The sequence below is a fragment of the Pteronotus mesoamericanus genome, unplaced genomic scaffold, assembly GCF_021234165.1.
Source record: "Pteronotus mesoamericanus isolate MK-2021 breed Mesoamerican mustached bat unplaced genomic scaffold, CSHL_Meso_final contig_58, whole genome shotgun sequence".
Classification (NCBI taxonomy): Eukaryota; Metazoa; Chordata; class Mammalia; order Chiroptera; family Mormoopidae; genus Pteronotus; species Pteronotus mesoamericanus.
In genome coordinates this window covers 5572563-5594789 of record NW_026555205.1, presented here as the reverse complement: position 1 = coordinate 5594789, position 22227 = coordinate 5572563, and the positions used below count along the sequence as shown (strand labels likewise).

General features: G+C 38.3%; 1 protein-coding gene across 4 annotated transcripts in view; it reads left to right on the top strand.

Moving 5' to 3' along the window:
• The window catches only part of PAK3 (p21 (RAC1) activated kinase 3), a 157134-nt gene that overhangs the window by 6988 nt on the left and 127919 nt on the right, over positions 1–22227 (top strand). Inside the window, exons 2-5 of one of the 4 annotated variants that reach the window (XM_054580360.1) lie at positions 12678–12778; positions 15330–15392; positions 16991–17035; positions 18190–18343. In XM_054580360.1, coding sequence (XP_054436335.1) covers positions 12678–12778; positions 15330–15392; positions 16991–17035; positions 18190–18343 — 363 coding nt within the window. The remainder of the gene's footprint in view (positions 1–12677; positions 12779–15329; positions 15393–16990; positions 17036–18189; positions 18344–22227) is intronic. The other 3 variants (XM_054580362.1, XM_054580361.1, XM_054580363.1) reach the window with 3 other exon arrangements.

Below are 22227 nucleotides of genomic sequence, written 5' to 3'. Positions count from 1 at the left end.
TGACTGAAGTTTAAACATGCAAGAATAAATGCACAATTTTTATAAATAAATTCTGTTTTTTGTGTCCCCCCTTGTACAATAAAGGAAAGAAGTAATAGGGAGAAATAAATTGAGAGAAGAAGTAATGTTTGAGGGGAAGATTAGGAGGTGAAGAAGATACAGGGGATGTATGAGAAGGGGCAAGCCAGAACAGGGAAGTATCAAACATTTAAATGAAGTATTGTAAGGAGAGGACACTAGCTAAAGGATATAAAGTTACTTTCCTCCTTAAAACAAATGAGGCCCCTCATTTTTTCCTCTCAAACTTGTGCCCTGTAAAATTATCTACATGATCAGATATGTCTGGTTTGGGACATTGCCTTATGTTTACTTTTTGTTTTCAAACATTTTTCATTGAAACTGTTGCATGTATGAATTGGGTGTAAATGAGAGTGGAACCAGTGTGTGTTGTCTGAAAGGAGATAGGCATAAGAGTCAACTTCCTATTGATCAGTCAGAATGATCATTGTTGTTGAGTGTCTTTGAAGATGATACCACTGAAGGTGACGGCTCAGTGTGTGTGAGGGGGATCACTAGAATGGCTCACATGGGACCATCATTTCCTTTCCTCCATCATCCTCATTAAACATCTAGCCTATGAATTGGGCTTGTATCTGCTCTGGCAGAGTCAGGTACCATTTTGATGATTTTTCTATATGTTAAAGGCTGCTACTCTACAGAGCACATATATTGTTTCCCATAGCCACTGAAGAACTGGCAGGTGGAAATGGGCTTACTATTTTACCAGAGAGAATGAAATTAGACATAAAGAAAATCCAGATGTGCTGATTGGGTACAATGATTACCAAGGGTGAAATGTTCTAGGTTCTCTGTTGGATGTCTCATGGCTTTAGCAGGTCCTACCTGAAGGCAGGAGAATGAAACTTCCATCATGGGCCTTCTCAATTATATACTTCTGAGACTTGCTAATATAATGAAAGATACCAACATAAGAGCAGTGAATGTTTAAAACAGCCCAGTTTAATTATCTTCCTTGGTAGTTTATATTTCTAAGGACTTCACTTATAGGATGGAAATGCTCCTTTTAAAAAGTGGCAGATTACTTAGTTCTCCAGCAAACACATATAACCTGTTACTAAGTATATTGCTAATGAGATGATGTATTTTGGATGGCAATTACAGGGATGTTACAATATTCAAATTATTTTCATATCAACTACCTCCTTCATACCTCTGATGATGTAGGCAAGGATTATCATAATTTTACAGAAAGCAGGAATTTAGAGAGGTTAAATGACCTCCACAAACTTGCCCCACTACTTATTACAAAGCAAGGCAGACCTAGAATTTAGATCCCTGAATCCTAGTCCAGTGGTAGTTGAACACTATACAGCTTAATATAAAATAGGAGTTACCTAACTTGTTTTGAAAATAGGTTTTAGCCAAGGGAATATATAAAAACGGAATCTTTACAGAAGTAAGTGAAATCCAGATGAATCTAACCCATTTTCTCAATCAGCAAATAAAACAGTAAGTCATACCTTTGTCTTTACAAGTTATTCCTCCTGAGGGCCTAACTTGCTAGCAGAAAGTAACAGCCTTTGTAAAAAAATAAAATTGTTAATTATTTCCTCCTGATTCCCCTGTTATTTTGAGGGCTATGAAATCTTTTTCTATTACAAAAATACCTATGTTCTTATAATTAAAATATTAAAGAACTATATTAAAATACAACATGAGAGTTACCTATCATCTTTCCCCTTACATTTAATCATAATTCAGTATTTAAAGATTCAGGCCCCCTTTTCCTCATTTAATAAACACATATTTCCTTTTCTGATCAGAATCAGTATATATTTTTCTCAAGATGCTAGATTTAAGCCAGAAATATATGTTATGCAGAACCATTTTGTAAATCTCTTTCCCACCTTACACTGTCATTTTTAAATACTTAGAGTCAAGAATAAACTGTTTTTATGTATAATTTTCCACTGTAATGACCATATGTAGTTTGGAGTACTTCCATTGGGAAAAATTAATTTGAAGGCCCACAAATTTGGCCCGTTAATTTGGTAGTAACATTTTACTACCAAAACGTAGAGGATGTCTACAGAATTAATCTCTCCCTATGTAAGAGAAAATGTACATTTCATGAGCCTAGGAAGTAATCAATTCCTTTGAGTCCCTTCTCATAATATGCCGACAAACAGAATATTTTAACTGTTCTCAGGCACTTATTCTTACCCAAATATAAGACTTCAGAAAGCTTCCCTCATGGGGTTATGGCACAGTGTGCTCTGTGACCCCATAATTCAGAAGGTAGAGTAGAACAACTTCAGTACTTAATTCACTTCGCTGGTAGTTATGCAAACACTGAGGCATTTTAATTTTTAAAGGTCACTAGTACAGTATTTTGTAAAAGATCCCTGTGAGGCATTGAATAGCAGCCTCTCAGTGAATGAAATAAATTAATGAACCACTGAAAATACCTACCTCCCAGCTAAAGAGTGACCAAGTCAGTAAGGATCAACTATTAGGAAAAGTGATGGTTGCCGGCAACAGAAGGTAGGTCACCCTCTAAAAATACTTCCATATCCATCCAATATGGCTTTCCCAGAGCAAAGTCCAGGTGTATTGAGGTGAAAAACAGGCATTTTAGTATGACAGATCTCCAACCAGCCTTCCTCACTGCCCCTGCTAGAAGTGGCCCCTACATCTGCACAAGTTGTTTGGCTTCAGGAACATATGACAGTATGGACTGCACCTGGGCAAGGGGAGTGGGACAAACTAGAGAGGACGGGGTAGGGATTTTAGTATCAAGCTAGGGATTGTGGGACAAGGGCACCTCTCCGGAGAGCTCCACCTTCAGCAACTACAGTACAAGCCTCCTAACAAAATATTTTAATAGACCTCCTTTATTTCAAAGGATTTAATGGATGATCACAGGTTAGACACACATGTGCAACCAGATAGTGCATAAATCTGCACTGCATACTGATTTTGAGCACACATGTAGTTTATTAGCTATCTCAGTTTTAAAATCAGATATAATAGAATTGGATGTTAATATAGGTTTACCTGGAGCAGGTTTTATGATTCACTCAGAAAAGATTTGTTCCTGCTTTTTATGTGCCTACCTCTGTGCTGAGTGTTGTCAGGGATATTATATATAAGACCAGTTTCCTTGTCCTAAGGTAATTTTCAATCTAGTTGCAGGAATCAGACACACACAATTTATAGGAAATGCCCAATAGATAATCTTTAGAGGCAACGGATTCAGTGTCAGATCGGTCCTTCCTGCTCTACTCCCACCCACCATTTATTTTCCTCCTCAGCCTGCATGAAATAGCAACCATTTTGAAGCCTGCCCACACCATGTCATGTGTACCTAGCAGCACATAGCTACTTTGCTTTTCTTCCAGAAAATGCTCTATCATATTGTCCATCTGCTCAGAAATCTTTCCCAGTAGATTCTTCATTGCTATCTCTCACTTCCTCATCAATATCCTATACATTTCTACTTCCAAGCTTTGCGTCTTCTGTTTTTCTTGCTTTTCATGACTTGCCATTTCCTGCCTATTTATTCTTTAAGATCCATCTCTCTAATCTTACCTCTGCCAGTAAGCCCTCACTGTCCACCACAGTTTTCTATGATCTTATTTTTGGACATGCTACAGCATTTATACTCTATTCCCATATTAGCACCTTATTTTCTCTGATCTGGTATCAGTTTCTATTTTTTATTTGCTCAGCTTATTTCTCCAATTAGATTGCAAGTCTAGAATATTAAGTTCTTAATGAGTTACTCACCATAATCTGTCACTATACTGATCCTGAATTCTTTGTATACTTGTTAACTGACTCATTGACTGATTCAAAGGAAAGGAAGCTAGAACAGGAGCAGGAAGGAAGTAGTCATTGGAGCCAGGGTTGAGAAATGCTTGCTGCTTAGAAGTAGCCAACCTATGTGTTTTTTTCTTTGGAAAAAATATTTCTTCATTTTAGAAATGATTTATATAATGTTTTGCTTTTAGCTTTCTGTATTAATGTGGCTATAAATGTCGCTTTTTAAATTATGTTGTATTCCATAATTTTGCAGGCTTTCCATTTCTTTTTCAAAAATGATTATTGTTCTGTGCTTTGAGGCTAAATTTATGTGGAAAAGCATTTCTCTATATCTGTCCCCTGTCCTTCCTTTTCTTTTCCTTCATGCTCTGTTTTCAAGGAACTAGAAAATGTCTAAAGAAGTAATTTGGGGTGTGACCATATGACATCCAATGAAAAGTCCCATCAAAATTTCCAGGAATTTTAGGGGAAGATGACAAGTGGAACTCCTACAACAAGGAAGACCCAGGTGACAGTTTTCTGAAATGCTTCCAGAAGGAAGCATAGGGCCATCCAGGGATTTTGTCTGGGGGACAATTGGTTGTTTTGCTGTACCTTGAACCCTGCACATCTGTGTTGCCAATATATATAGGTTTGACCCCTAAGTGGCACCTGGGAAGAAGTATGCCTGATGAATACAGAGTCATCCCCACTGTTGGGTAAAAACAGTAACAATGCCGCCACCACCAACTTCAGCTATAACAACTACTATAAAACATATCCTCCCACTCCTCAGCTTTCTTGGGGAACCTGGATCATTGCCTTCTCATCCATCAACACCTAATGGCAAATATGCATGACCTGTCTCCATATATTGGGTTTCATTTCATAAAATGAAATTCATTTATCCATTCACTTGTTTATTTGCTTATTCATTAAACATTTATTGAATCAGGTGTTGTTCTAAATAGATGCTGGAGTACAGAGGTGAATAAGTCTCAGTTCCTGCCTTTAAGAAACTGATGGCGTAGTGAGGGACAGAGACAAAGCAGTCAATGATTATAGTATCATGGTAAGTATAATATAGAAGTGAGCACTGAAGAGGGGCATCTGTTCAAGCCTGAACTTGAGGAAAGGGGCAGTTAGGGAAAGCTTCCTGGAGGAGGTGATCACTGAACTGAGGTGAGTCTTAAAGAAGGAATAGAGCTATACACAGAAGAGATGGGTGACCTTTCAGATCTAAGGAGCAACATTAACATTATAAATGAAGTAAGCATGGCACAGTATTAGCTGAAGTTCTAGAAATACAACTACAAGTAGGTTGGAATAGATAGGGCATTGAGTCAGAGTGGGAGAGGGTTGGGAGATGGAGCTGAGGAAGCAATCAGGGACTGGATCCTGGAGGACTTACTTATGCCACACTAAGAGCTTTGAATTTGATCGTGAAGGCAGTTGGGGAAACATTGAAGCAGGAGTATATCATATTTATGTGTTAAAATATCACTCTAGCCACAGGAGAAAAATTAATTTGGAAGGAGAGAGATGGAAGGAGACAAGTTAGGCTGCCAGAGTCATGCAGGTGAGAAATGACAGTGGCCTGGTCTAAAGGCAAGTATCAATATGAATAGGAGAGAACACTACAGTAGGAGTCTTTAAGAGGAATAATCAATAGAATTAGGCAACTAATCAGATGGTAGAAGGAGAAACTGGAGGGGGTGAAGTAGGAAACACAGGAGGAAATATAGATCTTCTTTTAAGTGGGGAAAGGCAATGGAGAATAGTTTACTTTAGAAAATATTTAGAGTAAGGGGCCTATGAGATATCCAAATAGAGGTATTCAGTAGGCAGTTAACTCCATGGGGTCAGGGAACAGTACAAAGGTCAGGGCTGGAGGTACATAAGGGGAGTTACTAGTGTACATGTTAATTGAAACCATACAAGTACATGAGGTGACCTAAGGGAGAGGTGAGATGATAAGAGATGAGGACCTAGGCCAGCTCCTGGAAAATATTTAAAGAGTCAATAGAAGACCCAGAAATATAGGAATAGACTTTGGAAAAGTGTTATGTGAAACAAGGTACAGAGGAGTACCATGAAGTTTATGGTCAGCAATGTTAGCTTTGACTGAGAGGTCAGTAGTGATAGGGAGGAAAAAGTAGCCATTTTCAAGGAGGTGGTTAATTTGTGACCTCAGGGGCTTAATGCAGTGGTTGGAGGCGTGAGGGCTAATGAAGTCTAGATTGCCTTTTCAAAATGTTTAAAGAAGAAAAGGCTGAGAGACTAGCAGTCAGAGAGAGATGCAAAGTGACAGAAGGTTTTAAGTTTTAAGAACAAAAGTAATTTCAGCATTATCTTTTAAGCCAAAGCGGAAGTGTCAGTGGAGGGGGAGAGATGGAAGATACAAGGTGAAATACAAGAAGTGAGAAGGAGTGTGATCTAGACACCAGTGGAAGGATAAACCTTAGGCAGAAGGAAGGGACACTGCTTCAACTGAGATGGGGGATAAGTGCATAAGACTAGGAGAGGGAATGAAGTCAAAAGAGTTCCAAACTGATGGTCTTCATTCTTCTCATTGAAGTAGAAGGAATTTCATATGATGAAAGTAAGAGAAAAGAGGGTGAAGCACCAGTTTGAGTGAAGTGGTACAATTCTGGAATATTCAGCAAGAGGAGTGGAAAAGGAGGTTGGAAAGGGAAAAGAAGAATATTGTCAAGCACCATTAATTACCTAACTATTGTCTGTGAACACCGGTATTCATGGTTATGTGGTTTTTCCCAAACAACTTTCAATAGCCTTGGTATGGAAGTGGAAGTTTTATGATTGGATTCTGTCAGGGTAGGGTTTTGCAGAACAATTGCAAGAACCAAGTGTTTCCAGGGCAGTGGCTTAAGAGGAATTTAAATGATGGGCCATAGAGTCTAGACCAGGAGGAAACTGAGAAATCGGCTAAAAACAGAGGCATCCAGGAGCTGGAAGTTTTGTTGAGATCAAATAACAGGTAAAATAGGAGTAAGGGCTTAAGACAGTGAGAAAGCTGGCAGGATGGGAGGCTGGGATTAAGAAATGAGATAACAGGGTTAAATATTTTAGAGAAAGGTTCATTATAGATAATGAAAAGGACTAGGGTAGCTATGGTTCTCCACTTGGTCTGCAAATTACCTGTGGAGTTTATAAAATTATTTGTCCAGGTCTTACACCCAGAAAACCTCATATAGTAGGTTCTGGGTGGGCCCCAGACATTAGTATTTTATGGAACTCTACAAGTCACTTTGATGTGCAGCCCTGGTTGAAAACCACTGTTTTAAAAGGTAGACATTGGAATGGATTGCAGAAGTGGAAGGGAGGTCAAGTTGATTATGGTTGATGGAAGTCAAGGAATTAAAAAGAAAGGGTGTGAAGGAGATGTTCATTTATATACTACATTTCACAGAGTAATGGCAACATTGAGTGCAAGAATGAAGGCTGGAAATCAAAGTCCTCAATGGATAAGGATACTTGGCCAAGATAACTAAATGGCAGTAACCTCACAGGAGGGGGTTTTGTTGGCAAGTGCAGTAGCACTCAGTTCAAATACACAGTTTGGAATAAAAAAGGGAGAAACTGCCCTTTACTATTCTCCCAGGTCTAAGGAATTGGCATGAGAAAGACTGAGCAGTGCCCATCAGGATTATGTATGGAATTGGTACCCTCATTGGATAGTAAGGTTTACAGTTGTTTTTTTTCTACCCCAGTGCTTAATGGAAATACCTGAGGAGCTTTAAAAATGAAAGGTGCTTGGGTGTAGCCCAGACTAACTGAATCTGAGTCTCTGGGGGTGGGGATAGAGCATCTGTCTCTTTTTAAATTTCCCAGATGAGAGTGATGCACAGTGATGTTTGAGAACCTAAGGCAGGAAGTAAAGAGGGCATTTAAAGAAGAGGTTGAAAGCGTAGGGGCATTTGTCATGGAAAAAGCTCTAGCCCCTGGAAGAAGTATGGAACACTGACTGTGGTAGATTGTATAGGAGATGACAGATGTCTAGAGGGGCTTTTCTTTCTCTCTAAGGTAGTAGGATGAAAAGTGTCAAGATGAGAGACAGGAAAGATTAGCTGGCTCCTGGAGTTACAACCAGAACTCATGTACACGTAGAGGATCCCAAGGCCAAATACTCATTGCAGTGATCTAGTCAGCAACTTGTGGCCTTCATTCTTGGTTCCAATAGAATATGCACAATATTCCCAGAAAGTAGTAGTCATTTGGTCTTCTGCTCTGTGCAAATATCAACTAGAACTGATCAGGATGAGTCTTATTATCCCAATAATCAAGTTTGGCTGAATCTTCATATAAATGGCCAATGCTCACAGAATTTTCTGAAGGAGATAGATTTTAGTGTTTCCAAAAAAAAGAGTTATCATCTAGGGCCCATTCAATCACTAAACATTAATTGAAGACTGGGGCTCAAATACATCAAGAGTTTTTTTCTTAATGCTACTGAATAAGAAATAGTGTAGCTATTAAGAGTTTCAGTTCTGTAGCCACAGTTGGGACATCTTTTCAAATCTTGACTCTGACACCTGCCCACTATATAACCTGGAGGTGTGTGGTTTGAACTCACTGAGCCTCATTTCCTCATCTATAAAACAATAATAATATAATAATAATAAGGTCTACTTTATAAGATTTTGGTGGTTAGATAACATTAGAAGCACTTTGTACATGATGAATTGCTCATAAATGATAGTTATTAAGTGTGCAGGCATAAGGCAAGAGCTAGGAAATGTGAGACCACATAGGATACAGTTGCTGCTGTCAAATACTTCAAATTTTAGCTAAAGAAATAGATATATAAAGAAGGACTAACAATCCAGTGTTGATAAGTGTCAAACTCCGAGTATATACTGCATAGTTCCATGGGAGCATGAAGGGAACAGCATTTAACTTTCTTTGCAGAGTGAAGCAAGAAAAGACTTGCTAGAGGAGAAGAAACCCAAGAGTGAGTCTTCAAGAATAAGGACTGCCCTGACTGATGTGGCTCAGTATGATGGTCATTGTGCTACAAACTGAAAGGTTGCTGGTTTGTCCTAGTCAGGGCACATGCCTGGGTTTTGGGCCATATCCCTGGTTGGGGGCATATGGGAGACAACTGATTGATGTTTCTCTGGCACATTGATATTTCTCTCCCTCCTTTCCCCTCTCTATAACACTAAATAAAATTTAAAAAAAAAGCAAGAATAAAGACTAATGGGAGTTATCCACACAAAGCAAAGTGGAAACGGTAAAAAGTAAGACTTTCCAGGCCTTGGTCTAGCATGTGTAAAACTTGGCAGTAAGAGAAAAGCCAGCAGGGGATGGAGGAATATGGCAAAAAAGGATTAAAAAGTACAAATTTCCAGTTATAAAAATAGTTACAGGGGTGTGATTTACAGCATAGGGAATACAGTCAATAATATTGTAAAAATTATGAAAGGTACCAGGTGGGTTCTAGGCTTACCTCACTTTGTAAGGTATATAAATGTCAAATCACTATGTTATATACCTGAAACTAATACAACATTGTATATCAACTGTAATTGAAAAATAAATTTAAAAACAAAAGCCAGCATTTAGGGAGCATGAAATGGGTATGGAACACTGGGAGCCATCACAAGAATAGACAATGGAAAGGGATGGAGGCAGATCATTCAGGCCCTTGAACAGCATGATAAGAAACATAAATTTTCAACTTGGATAGTATTCTAAGAAGCATGGGTAATGAGGAACCATTTAAGGTCTTAAACAAAGATAAGACTGGTGATATTATGTTTCAAAAGATTACTTTGGCCCAGCATAATAAATTGCAGGAAGCAAAATTGAAGACAGTAAGACCAGGTGAGAAATGCTGATACCTTATGAAGATAATGGTTTGTGAGGATGAAAGGAAGAAGATGGATTTAAGATGAGTTCGGGATATAGAACAGAGAGAGCTTGGTGACGGACTAAGGTAGAATTAAAGTAGAAGTCAAAGAAGCTCCCAAATTTATGGTTTAGACAGTTAGACCTGTGTTGGATTACCCAATAGCCAGAGTAAGCAGAGTACCCAAAAATCAGTGGAAACATACTGATTTTGGATATATTGTTTTTAAAAAGACTTAATCGTTATAGGAATATCAGAACTTTTTAGACTTCTTTTCCTTTTTATGCGTTAGTATGAATTACATATTGAAGAGGGGGGATCATAATCGTTTTATTAAGGCCATAATCCTCTGATCTGGATAGTTAGTGGTATCATTTAACCAAGAACATGGACGCTATAAAAGGAGCAAGTTTTGGCTTCCTGTATCTGTTATGCTTAGCCCTGAGCAAAGGAAATGGCATGATTAGGCTGGTAAGGGACTGACAATCAGGTGGCCTTCTGGGGAGACACCATTAAGGCAATTTACATAGCTCAGATCAAATGGGGCATTTATATTTAAAACAATATGTTTCAAATGTGCAGCTGATGCTAAATGGAGAAGTAAAGAGAGCTTATTTGCTGACAAGACAGATCATGAATTCAATTATTGGAGATAGAAATTAAGCTATGGTTTCTTAACCTGTAGTTCAGGGAAATTTTGAACTTGTAAAATTATATGCAAAATTGTGTGTGTGTGTGTGTGTGTGCGCGTGCGCGTAGTGCATTTGTATGGGCAGAAGTTCTACAGCTTCAGATTTATTAGAGTGGTCTTTGACCCCCTAAAGATCACCAGCCACCAGGAGTAAATTTATTATGAAGTAAATGTGGCCTCTTTTTCAGAGTTTCTCGCATACCTGGGAATCTTCCAAGGCCCTAGGAGGAGTCCTAGCAATTTTTTATTGTGTTTACTTAAAGGGGGTGTTCCTTTCAAATTATATAAAATGTCTGGTCCCACAAAAGCTGGATACATGGAATTTTGCAACATTATATAGTATCTTGGAGTGTATGCCATCGAAGATGGATAAATATAAAGAAAGGACTGTGAAAGACCAAAGAGTGCAGTAAGAGAGACAAAAGGAGAAGCAATGCCAATAAAATAAAGAATAGTCACTGAGGGACAAGACAGACCACACTGTCAAGGAAGTAAAATAGAAAGAGAGATGGTTAGCCATGTCCAACATGAGTGGAAGATCAAGAAAGAGGAATAATAAAAAAATTATTACATGTAGCACTTCAGGAAGTGCTACATGAGTAGCTAGGGTACCTTCAAAGGAAGTGGCAAGAACAGAAAGTTGATTGTTCTGTTTTACCTTTCTGAAAAAATAAAAATGGTTTTTGAACAAGTATAAATGGTAGCTAGGGTCCACAAACATAAATGGAGATAGAAATACCAACAGAAAACTCTAAACTTCACTGTTCAGTTAAGATAACATTCATCAATAAAGTAGGCTCACTGTAAAATTGAGATTTCTACTAAAGTTAAGTTGGATGGTACATATATACTTTTAAAAATGTGTCCTAAATGTGTTCCATGGCCAGTCAAAAGCTTTGAGTGACACTCATCCCCTCATCTCCTAATCCTGTATCCTAATCCTCTCAGTACTTGAATTTCCGTATTTCTGCCCCACATCTCTGTTCCCTAGCTGGTGATATGGAGCAGTCAGAGTTGAAAGAGAAAAGAAGGCATAGAATGATATTTGAAAATAAAAGGTTTTGGATTTAAAATTATACTGGGTTACTCAAACTAATAATTCATGTACGGTTAATTGAATGTTGTCTGAAATTCAAGCCAAGGAGACATCTATTTGAACCAGAATGTTCTAAATTGGCCACCCTGGAAATTCCAAAGTTGATCGGTTTTAATTGGGCATACATGGTTTATACTGACTTTGCCAGTATTAGCAGTGTATCTTTTTTTTTTTTTTTTGAGTGTGAAATGCAGCCTTACCAGAGATATATGCTCAAATCTGCTGATATGTCTATTATGGAAGGCACTAGATGCCATTTACAATATTTTCACAGAAACATCCTCTGGGATCTATTTCAAGATGAACTAATTTCATTACAGTTCCCAACTTAATTTCTACAGTGATTATATTTTTAAAGACTTTTGACTTAACTACTGATATGGTTGTTCATAATTGTATCACTATGAAAACTCTGCTACTTCAGGACAATGACTTTGAATGGCTAATGTAACAGAATATAATTGGGGCATAGAAAATAACTACAAATTAGAATGACTAAATAAAAAAAAACCTGGTTTGAGGTTTCTAAAAACTAAAAAAAAAATTAATTACATAAAAAGCAGTATATGTCTTTACTAGCAAAGTGCTGAGTAGGAAATGATTAAAACCATTTTTAATGATAAAGAAAGATTTGTAACATTATTGATTTTGTAATGTTATTCTTGCTGAAAGAAGACCAGTGTGCAATAAGACATGCTTCATAATGTAAACATGTAGATGAAAGATATTCCAACTGCTTGATAATTAGCTATGGTTAACATAAAAGCAATTCATAACACTTTTATATTTAGATAGCATAAGAAATTTTATTTTCTAGCCTTTATTTCTAATAGTAAGACTTATTTTTACTTGAGTATTTCTTCTGTAGTATTTGATCCAACAAAACCCATTAAATATAATAACATAGATACTTTCTGGTTACATCATTGGACTGGCAGAGGACAAAAATCAGTTCTACTGCAGATTTTGTTGGATTTTGGAAATTTATAAATTATTTGGGTATAATATCTTTTTGTCCAACTGTCAACCACTTCTGCGAATAAAATTATAATTTCTGCAGTTAAGTATTGATAAATTTGTGTTGGGATCAACTGTCATTCACATTTGTAACTCTTTTTGATGAATTTAACAGTACAAATTTTAGATGCCAAAACTATATCCCAAATAAATACATGTTGACATTTTGCCTTTAGCCAATAAGAAGAAAGAGAAAGAACGCCCAGAGATCTCTCTTCCTTCAGACTTTGAGCATACGATTCATGTGGGGTTTGATGCAGTCACTGGGGAATTCACTGTAAGTAAGCTCATTTTGTTTTGTAAGCCATGCAAAAAAATTTATTATAATAGGTTTCAAACAAGAATTTCCATGTGCCAAAATGTCATAGACTTGAAGTTTTTGATGGCAAGAATATTGGCAAAATAATTTTGTCCATCTTAACAAAAATTTCTGGTAGCTGTATAGTCTTCAAATTAATTGAAAATGCTAATTTACCATTGCATAGAAGATAATCCTAGTAGTTAGACCCTGTTTGGTTGAGTCTGTTGTTTATATTTGAAGTGAATCAGAGAATCATTGACTCAACTTGGACAGAGAAGACAATCTGTCAGAATAATTAAGGCTTTACATTGGAATCTGGATTATCCAGATCAGCTCACCCCACACAGTAACCAAAAAACTCTGTAAGACTGGCCTGTTTGCCCTTTGATTTCAAGAACATATCTTATTTTGGGGCTTAATAGTTATATTTTGTAGACATTCAAAAAACAAGCCCTATGTTTCAGGAAGAAATATTGATGGATATACATATTATGTATACCTTAATGATTATATACATACCACAGTAAATATCAATAAGAATTCTCTAGAAAAAATTTCATATCTATAGATCCAGTCTTTATTTGGATATCTGTAGTGCTCAAATTGCACAGGATCTCAGATCTATGGCATTTTATACTTAAGATCTGACGTCTTTTTTTTAGATGGAAGAAGGAAAAGTCCTGCCTAGAAATATGCCCCCAGGAAGATCAACTCTCTTTCCCATACTAGTAAGGAACTCAATCACACTCTGCATTCTGAGATAATGAGTAATTTTGAATGCATTCAAACAAAAAAAATCTTTGATATGACCATCACAATCAACTCATAGGTTCTTAAACCAGAGATAAATTTAGATTTAAATAATTGAATTTCCTGTTATATAACATGATGGTTAGTGAGTAGACTGTTATATGGTTAAGTGAAAGTTAAAGAAAAAATAAGTGACAAATTAATTTGATTTGGAAAAGTAAACCCTGTCTCTGAATTGATAACCAAATTATATATATTTTTTCAATTCTGGACATAAACTATATGAGAATGAAATTGAAATTAAGTAAACATCTTGGACTCATAAAGTGATGTCAGCTAATTATTTGTATATTCTCAGTAGCAAGAAGAGAACATTAAGAAGTACTGGCATTGATAAATTTGAGATACTGGTAGGATTTAGCCAATTTCATCACTGGAGTCAGAGACATTCAGATGGCCTGGAATTTGAGCCCAGCTTCTGTTCTTTACAATATGTGAAAATACTCTCTAAGCTATACTTAGTAAATATAGCCTCATTGTCACCACTACCACCACTATCATTACCATCAAATAATAATTTTTATAATCTTAACAAGTTAAGATCTTTTAAAAAATCATAGATTGACTATCGTTTTCACATTTGTAACAGTAAAAGTACTTAAACTTTATAAGTTTTGTCTAATATCTCTTCCCTTTTTAACTTGATAGACTTTATTTCTCCAGTTTATCTTTTTGTGTTCTATGCTTTCCTTCTGTTTAAATTTCTCTTATGTTTTATTGTTGTTATTTTAAATTTTTTCTTTTCTTTTTTTCTTCTTTTTTACTTTCTGATGTAAAAGATTTTTCTCCGCTATTCTCATATAACATTTTGTTTCATTTCCAATTTAAATTTTTTTTCTACTTTTCCCAACTTGCTTGACATCTTATATAATCTCTCTATCTTTAGTTCTTTCTTGTTTCTTTATGGGTTCTCAGTGGAAATGAAGAAAAGTGAATTGGCATCATCTTGTGGACTGCAGTCAACCATTTTAACTTTTCTATCAATTAGAACCCAAAGAACCAACCAGAGAGAGATGGGGTAGAACATGTGATAGGCAACCTTTCCAATTGCAAAAAACATTTTGATGTAGTTGAACCAAACCAAACAAAAACCTTTCTCTTCCTCCCCAAAACACAGTTTGAAATAATGCAATTGTTTGGATGTAGTCTTGTGTTAGAAATCCATTTGAATATATAGATATGACACAGGCTAAATTTGGAAATCTGATGCACTTTATTGTCATCTTGATGATCTTTTACAAAAACTTGTCCACAAATTATTTTTAAAGATGTCAAATTCTGACTTTTTTACTGCTTTAACCTATTAATTACACTTAAAAACTTAAAAAAATACAAAAAGATAATAAGCCTTATTTTAACCTTTTTAAAATCATTTTATTGGTAGAATTTAAAGTTGAGTCCTAATTCCACAGTACCACTAATCCATTGATTGCCCAGCTAATTTGATTATTGCAGTTGTTTAGGTAGGATTTTGAGCAATTTGTTGAACTGTCTAGTCCAGTTGTCTTACAAAGGCTTGTTATTTTGAATATTTGGACACTGATTTGATGTCTTGCTTGATAATTACCCTATAGCTAATTGGCCCCTATAACCTTGTACACTTGTTCATGCACTTGGACCCTGAGATTAACATTAAATTGGGAGGTGAGATTTTTGGGCATTGAACTATTAGAAGTCCTTATTCTTTATATTGCCATTTTTGTCCCAAATACTTTAGAACTCCCCCTTCCAGACCTCTAGACCTGTGACAGTCACTTCAAGTCAATCAGAGGGAAAAATGGTATGAGTGACATAAATGATCATTTTTTATAATAAGATAGATGCTTGGCCTGTTGTATCATGCTGCCATTCTCCTGGGCTATACTGTACAATACCCAGCTTGATGTACATCTAGTTGTTATTGTAGGCATTGATACCTGCTCCTGCTTCTGATGCTCTTACTTCTAGGCCTCCATTAGCTATCTAACTTTTGGGATTTGTACCTCAGCTTGGAGTAATAGGATGGCTTTCTGATTATGTGCCTTTGTGCCATACATTCAAATTTGAGTGTCAGGTTTTATTGATTAACTGGTTTATTTAAACTTAGAAAAGAAAATAGAAATTATATCAGGAATATAGTCATATGGTAAGTAGAGTTGTCTAGAAGATCCTCTGCAATTGGCAACAATTTTTCCCTGCTGTCTGATGATCACAAGACTATTTATCACAAAAGTTTAGAAGTGCCATGAGAATGTATAATAACTACAAATGTTCTAATGATTATGTTAATGACTATGCTAGTGATGTCTGCTCTAGTGGTTATGTGCAATGCATACCTGGTTTTGTAACATTTAATATCTCCTTTGGCCATTACAATATTAACCAAATGCTATTAATTGCACTTAGAATCAGAATGGAGATCATGCATGGGCTTCTGAGTTCAAATTTTTGGCTTAAGGCTTTAGCATCAAATTGCTTAATGAATGCATGGAAAATTGTTTTTTACTGTGCTTGGAGTAACCCCAAATGCTAGGAATCAAAAACCTATATTGCAAATTAAATCATTTGGGTCAAAACATGCTTCTATAGCATTGGAGATACCTTTACTTAAATAAAGTTGTTACCTTATATCTGATTTTATTTTGTGGGAAGTAGGAATTCAGAACTGTAGAATTAAAATGAAAATTATTCATATATGGTTTAAAATGAAATGGTTTCCCTTACCCTAGTCTAAATGTCTAAGAAATTCAAACACAGAGTCTGGTTATGTAGGAAATCATCCATCTAGTTTTCTTAAGCATGATTTTAGTTATGAAGTACGGAAGAATCACATCAATGAAAACAAATGTCAAATTTAACATCACCATATAGCCATCTTTTGAATTTTAACCACGTAGACACTTCCAATGTTAGACTGAAAATGTTTAACTAGAATTGGGAACTGAAATTTGTAAGTTCATCACATGGCCATTGGCTACCTGTGTGTGATTGATCACCAGTTAGAAAACTACTTACAAATTATTGTTGAAGCTGTTCATAATGTTATCCTTCTTCCCTCCAAATTCATGTTTCTGTATTTAGTAATTTCTCCAGTCATTTAATGATAATTCTTATTATTGCATATATATGGAGGAAACATCTGGCCAAAAGTGGAATTTTGCATCCAAACTTTGGAACATTGTTGTTTTCTCTTGTTTTTTTTTTTTTTTTTTTATCTGTTGCCCTATAGCCTGTTCTGCCCCTGATTTAGTTAATACCTCCCTATTTTCATAACCGCCCCACTTTAGATGGGATTACCCTCCCCCATTCAGACCCATTGGTTTCATCTCCTCCCACCTTCTAAGTTGTCCCACATTCTGTTTTAACTTTCTTTTCTTTCTTTATTTACGTCCATTACAGCCAGATCTCTATGGCTCACAGATGTGCCCAGGGAAGCTCCCAGAGGTGCGTCACAGGCCCAAAAGAAGCTTGCATCAAAGTGCTTCTTTGAGATGTCATAGCACTGCAGCAGCAGGTTCATGTGTGTGCAGTAGAGTTGTTGCTTGGCTTATCTCACTTTTTTGTTCTCATTCCCAAACTCTGGAGGCCCACGTCACACATTGTTTTGCCGAGACTTCATAGGACAAAGCCACCTAAATTGTGTCTAGATGCACTTCAGTAATAGTGTGTCTGTTTCTTGCTCCAAGTTGTTCCTGGAGGTTAGATGATTATGAAATGGGGACATCTATAGGTTGAACAAGTAGGAAAGAATACTGAATGCTCAATGCAAAACTAACCTCTGTGTGTAATTTTTGCAATTCTCCTTGGTTAGATTACCAAACACTCCTTCCTCTCTGCTCTAAATGCTTCAGATTATTGCAAATTCTTACAAGGCTTTGGCATAGTTGTCACAGGCCCCAGGTTCTTCTATGTGTGGCCAGTGAATTAAGTGGGGAGGAAGGGGTGGAAGGAGGAGACCAAAAAGCTGCAGGGGAAATACCCAAAGCAGCATTAATGTTACTGTTTAGCATCTCAGTGGTTATTGTTCCTCAACAATTCTTTGTCTCCTCTTAATCACCCTTTCTGTTAAAGCTCTAGACCCCCAAAATTACATTTTATAATCACAAAGTATGAATTGACCAAGGGTGAGGCTTTTCTTTTACTCTAAAATATATTCTAATTACAACATTCCCAGAAACAGCTTATATTATTCCAAATGAAATCTATTGATCTGCACTATACTACGCTGTGCACAAATTGAGAGAAGTCTTGCTATGTCTGCCCTGAGTCACCAGAAAAAATAAGCTAAGCCGTAAATATCATTTCATGGATGAGCAGAGTTAATATGGAGGTGATTTCCATGCGCTTTTTTTTTCTATCACAGTCATACTCCCACCCACCCTTTTTAAGTTGGATCCTAGTTTTACCTATGTGTTTTATTTAGAAAAGAGAATGATTGCATTATTAAGTTACTAACTTTAAATCTAGAGCATAACTTCAGTTTCCCAAGTGTAATCCTACAGGTAGCATGGGCTTCTTGGTGAAGAACTTTACTGGACCAGAAAAATTTAGCTGCTGAATTTTCTGATCTGTCATTCTTTTCCTTTGGTTTTCCACAGGGAATTCCTGAGCAATGGGCACGATTACTCCAAACCTCCAACATAACAAAACTGGAACAGAAGAAGAACCCACAAGCTGTTCTAGATGTTCTAAAATTCTATGATTCCAAAGAAACAGTCAACAACCAGAAATATATGAGCTTTACATCAGGAGGTAAGAGCAAATCTAGGGTGTCAAAAACTGAAAAAATAATTCTAATCTCAGAGCAGAATTAGAACAGAATACTTATAGGGCATTTGACGTCAGTTCTAGTTCCTTCTCCAAATGACTTCAACAGAAGTAAACCAAAACATGAGTTGGAAATTGAAGTTGATGTTAGGAGATTTACAGTGCTGGAATAATTTTAGAACTGAAATAAGGACATTGTTAAGTGAATCTGTAATTGTCCATTTGAATCAGCAATTACAATTGTTGTTTTGTCTCTTCACTAGTATGAAGACCCTCAGATATTTAGGATCAGGCCTTGTGATGTGTTTATGAAGTAAGAAGTATATGGATCAAACCATGGTCTCTTGAAATTTGTTTTTCTTTGGAACGATTGAATTGAACCATGATAAGCATAATGAACATGAGAACATAAGTTTAGCAGCTGCCAAGTTATTCTCGTCAGACCTCAAAAATCAGACTTCAAAAAAGAAATCATGTCTTGCTATTACTAAGAGAGTGAAAGGCCATGTGTCTGCCAAGTTTTGAATTCACTTGCTAGCTTGTAAACCTGGCCTTTATTTGAAACTTTGATGTTCAAATTTGCACTATAAGGAACTGAAATACATATACCAAACAATACTTCTGTGTTTTAAGAAAGATTATTGAGGTTGCCTCTCTAGAACAATTTCTCAAACTTTTTTTTAAACCCTTTCCCAAGCATATACATTTACTGATTCTGGAGAGAGAGAGAGAGAGAGAGAGAGAGAGATGTGAGTAAAACATCAATCAGTTGCCTCCCATATGCACCCAACCAGGGACCAAACCCACAACCTAGGCATATGCCCTGACTGGGAATCTAACCCATGACCTTTTGGTGAATGGGATGACACTCCAACCAACTAAGCCACATTGGCCAGGGCTAGAACATTTTCCTATATAACATCTAAAGAAAAAAAGAGAATACTATCATTAGTGCCCCAGTTCTGAAGAGCCCATATCTTTTGGCATTGGTTTTAGTTTAGGACAAATTTGATCTCTTCAAGAATGGTGCAAGAATTCAGTTGGAAGGAGGTGTTTATGATGTGGCCATATTAAATATCAAAGCTCAAACTTAAAGGCATATGACAATTTACATGTTAAGTGGGAATCTTTTTAATGAGAAGATTAACTTCTGTTAGCCAATGGCAAAAACCTAAAAGAAGAAAAAAGCCACCGAGGAGAGCTTTTAATGATATTTAGTCTTTTACATGGAATAAAATATTTAAGAAATCCTGGTGACATATCAAGAAATGCTTAATGTGAGGAAATCTACAGCTATACTCCAAGTACAATGTAGAACCATACGTGATGAGAACAAAAACTGCATTCAAGAAATCGACAGCATGGATGGAAGTAGAGAGCATTATGCAAAGCGAAATAAGCCAGGAGGCGAAAGAAAAATACCATATGATCTCAGCTATACGTGGAACCTAACCAACAAAACAAAGATGCAAGGAAAATAAGACCAGCAACACTGAAAGGAAAAGAAACCAACAGAGACAAGGGGGAAGGAGGGAGGGGTGGGAGAGGGAAAAGGAAGGGAAGGGGCAAATCAAAGAACACATAGCAAGGACTCATGGACAAAGCCAAAGTGGGGAAAGATTGAGGGAGGGCGGGAGGGAGGGAGGGGGCAGGGGAAAGTGGTGGTGGGAAGGCAGAGACAAATGTATTTGGAAAAATAAATTAATTAATTAGAAAAAAAACCACTTAGTCTTGTCTTCATAATTCTTCTTGCTAACAGCAGGCAGCAGTCTCTCTGCTGATTCCAATCTCCAGACTCCAAGGTTATATGGTCAGCTCTCCCTAAAATTCTCTGCATTGGTTCGACCTATAGATAGCTGCTGTTCAGTAACCAAGCAGGTAGAAGATTATCGTGAAGATGCCCCTCACTCAGCTCTTGGAGGTGTCCTCACTTGGCTTTGCCCTCCCTAGTAGGGGAGAATATCTATATTTCAACAAAAGTGGATTTCATTATGCCTGTTGAGATTAGGGAAGACAATTCCATGGAGACATCCACTGACCTTCCAGATGACAGTGACAGCAAGAAGTTTCAAGGATTTGGGAGGCGGAAGATGGTGTAGGAGTCAATGGGAGTCATGCTGACCTCCTCCCAAGACCAAACTGGAATTGCGACTAAATAGTGGAGAAATCACCTGAAAAACAATGGAACGATAGAGGGAGCGGAGCCTTGAGCCGTGGACAGACAGTGGATTCATCTCTCACACATCGCAATGGGTGAGAAGTGCGGTGGAGGCTCGAGAGGGTGGGCCAGGCGCCCATGGGCACCAGTACCACAGGGACATTGAAATGGCCAGTTAGCTCCCCCTGAGAATAACAGGGTCAGAATCATAAACAGGGACCCCTAAACTACAGAAGCTGAAACCAGGAAAACACACAGACGAAACACAACCCCAAAAACCTTAGGGATGCTCTTTACCAGAGACAGGAGGCTGGGGATGCAAAGAGACATTTAAAGGGCCAACGCAAAAAGTGCAGTGGGAGCCACCCTCCTTGATCTCTGGGTAGAGGCGGCAGCAGAGATGGCTGGTGCCTGGGAAAAGATTGGTGAGGAAGACTTTGTGAAGAGAACTGACACGACGGCCGGTGGAGCCCCGGTGATAACGTACCTCCCACTCTGCAGCTACCATCTCGCTCAGGCATAAGGGAACCAATTAACCTGCCTTTTGTGCGCTCTGCACACAGCTTGTGCGTGTGTGAGCTGGGGGGCTAAGTGCAGACAAGCTGGAAGATATACAGGATCCCTGGCCGAAGAGGTCACACAGCTGCATTGAGGCCTTGAGGAGAGACTGGAGACGGAGGCGTTGGGGAAAGAACGGGAGGAGGAACTGGGGAGACCTGACTCCCTCCCCATTCCCTAGTCTCCATCTTGGGCAGTCAGGGCGCGCCCCCAGAGGCAGAAGCGAGGCGCGCACGAACCAGACTGCCCACGATTGCAACGCCATCCGCACAAGGAGTGGATCCTTGGCGGAAGGGGTCACAGAACTGCCCAGAAACCCCTGAGGAAAGACTGGAGATAGAGGTGTTGGGGAAAGAACAGGAGGAGGAACCGAGGAGTCCCGACTCCTTCTCCTTTCCATAGTCTCCATTGTGCAGGAACAGGTCAGACCCCCAAAGAGCCCAAAGCTGAAAAGCACACAATAGACAGCCCAAAATCACTCAGTCCAGGTACGCACACTCGCGCTGCATGGCCAGCGAGGGTTGGCGAGCATGTGTGTGTACCCGTGCGGGCGGGCAAGGCTACCACAGGGTAGGGGCTGATGGGGACTGCGAGGGAGTGCGCAGATCGGTGAGGGCAGGCGTAAATGGACCCTCATGGCCCGGGAGTGCACAGCGGTCCGCAGAAATAGTGGATTCTGGGCGGAAGGCGTCACAGAGCTGCCCAGAGTCCCTGGAGGAGAGACTGGAGACAGGATTAACCGGAGAGTCCTGGAGCTGACTTCCTCCCGTTTCCTTAGTATCCATTTGGCGAGGCCAGGCGACGCCCCCAAAAGCCAGAAGCAGGGAAAGCACACAATAGAAGACCCTAAACTGACCAGTCCCGGGGCGCCCGCCGGGCTCAGGCACTAGACGAGTGTGCAAGGTTGGGCGAATAAGGGCCCAGGCGGGCTGCAGATCCTGTCGGGCCGGGGATCCTGTCGGGCAAGGGAGTGCACTCAAGGAGCCGGCGGGAGAGTGCAAAGTGATCCACAGAAATAGTGGATCCCTGGCTGAAGGGGTCAGAGAGCTGCCCAAAGCAGGAGTCAGACACAGACAATAGACTCCTGGAAAGCTCAAACAAACGACTCAAAGTCATATACGGTCAACAACTGACATCATCAGAGGCAGGCCCA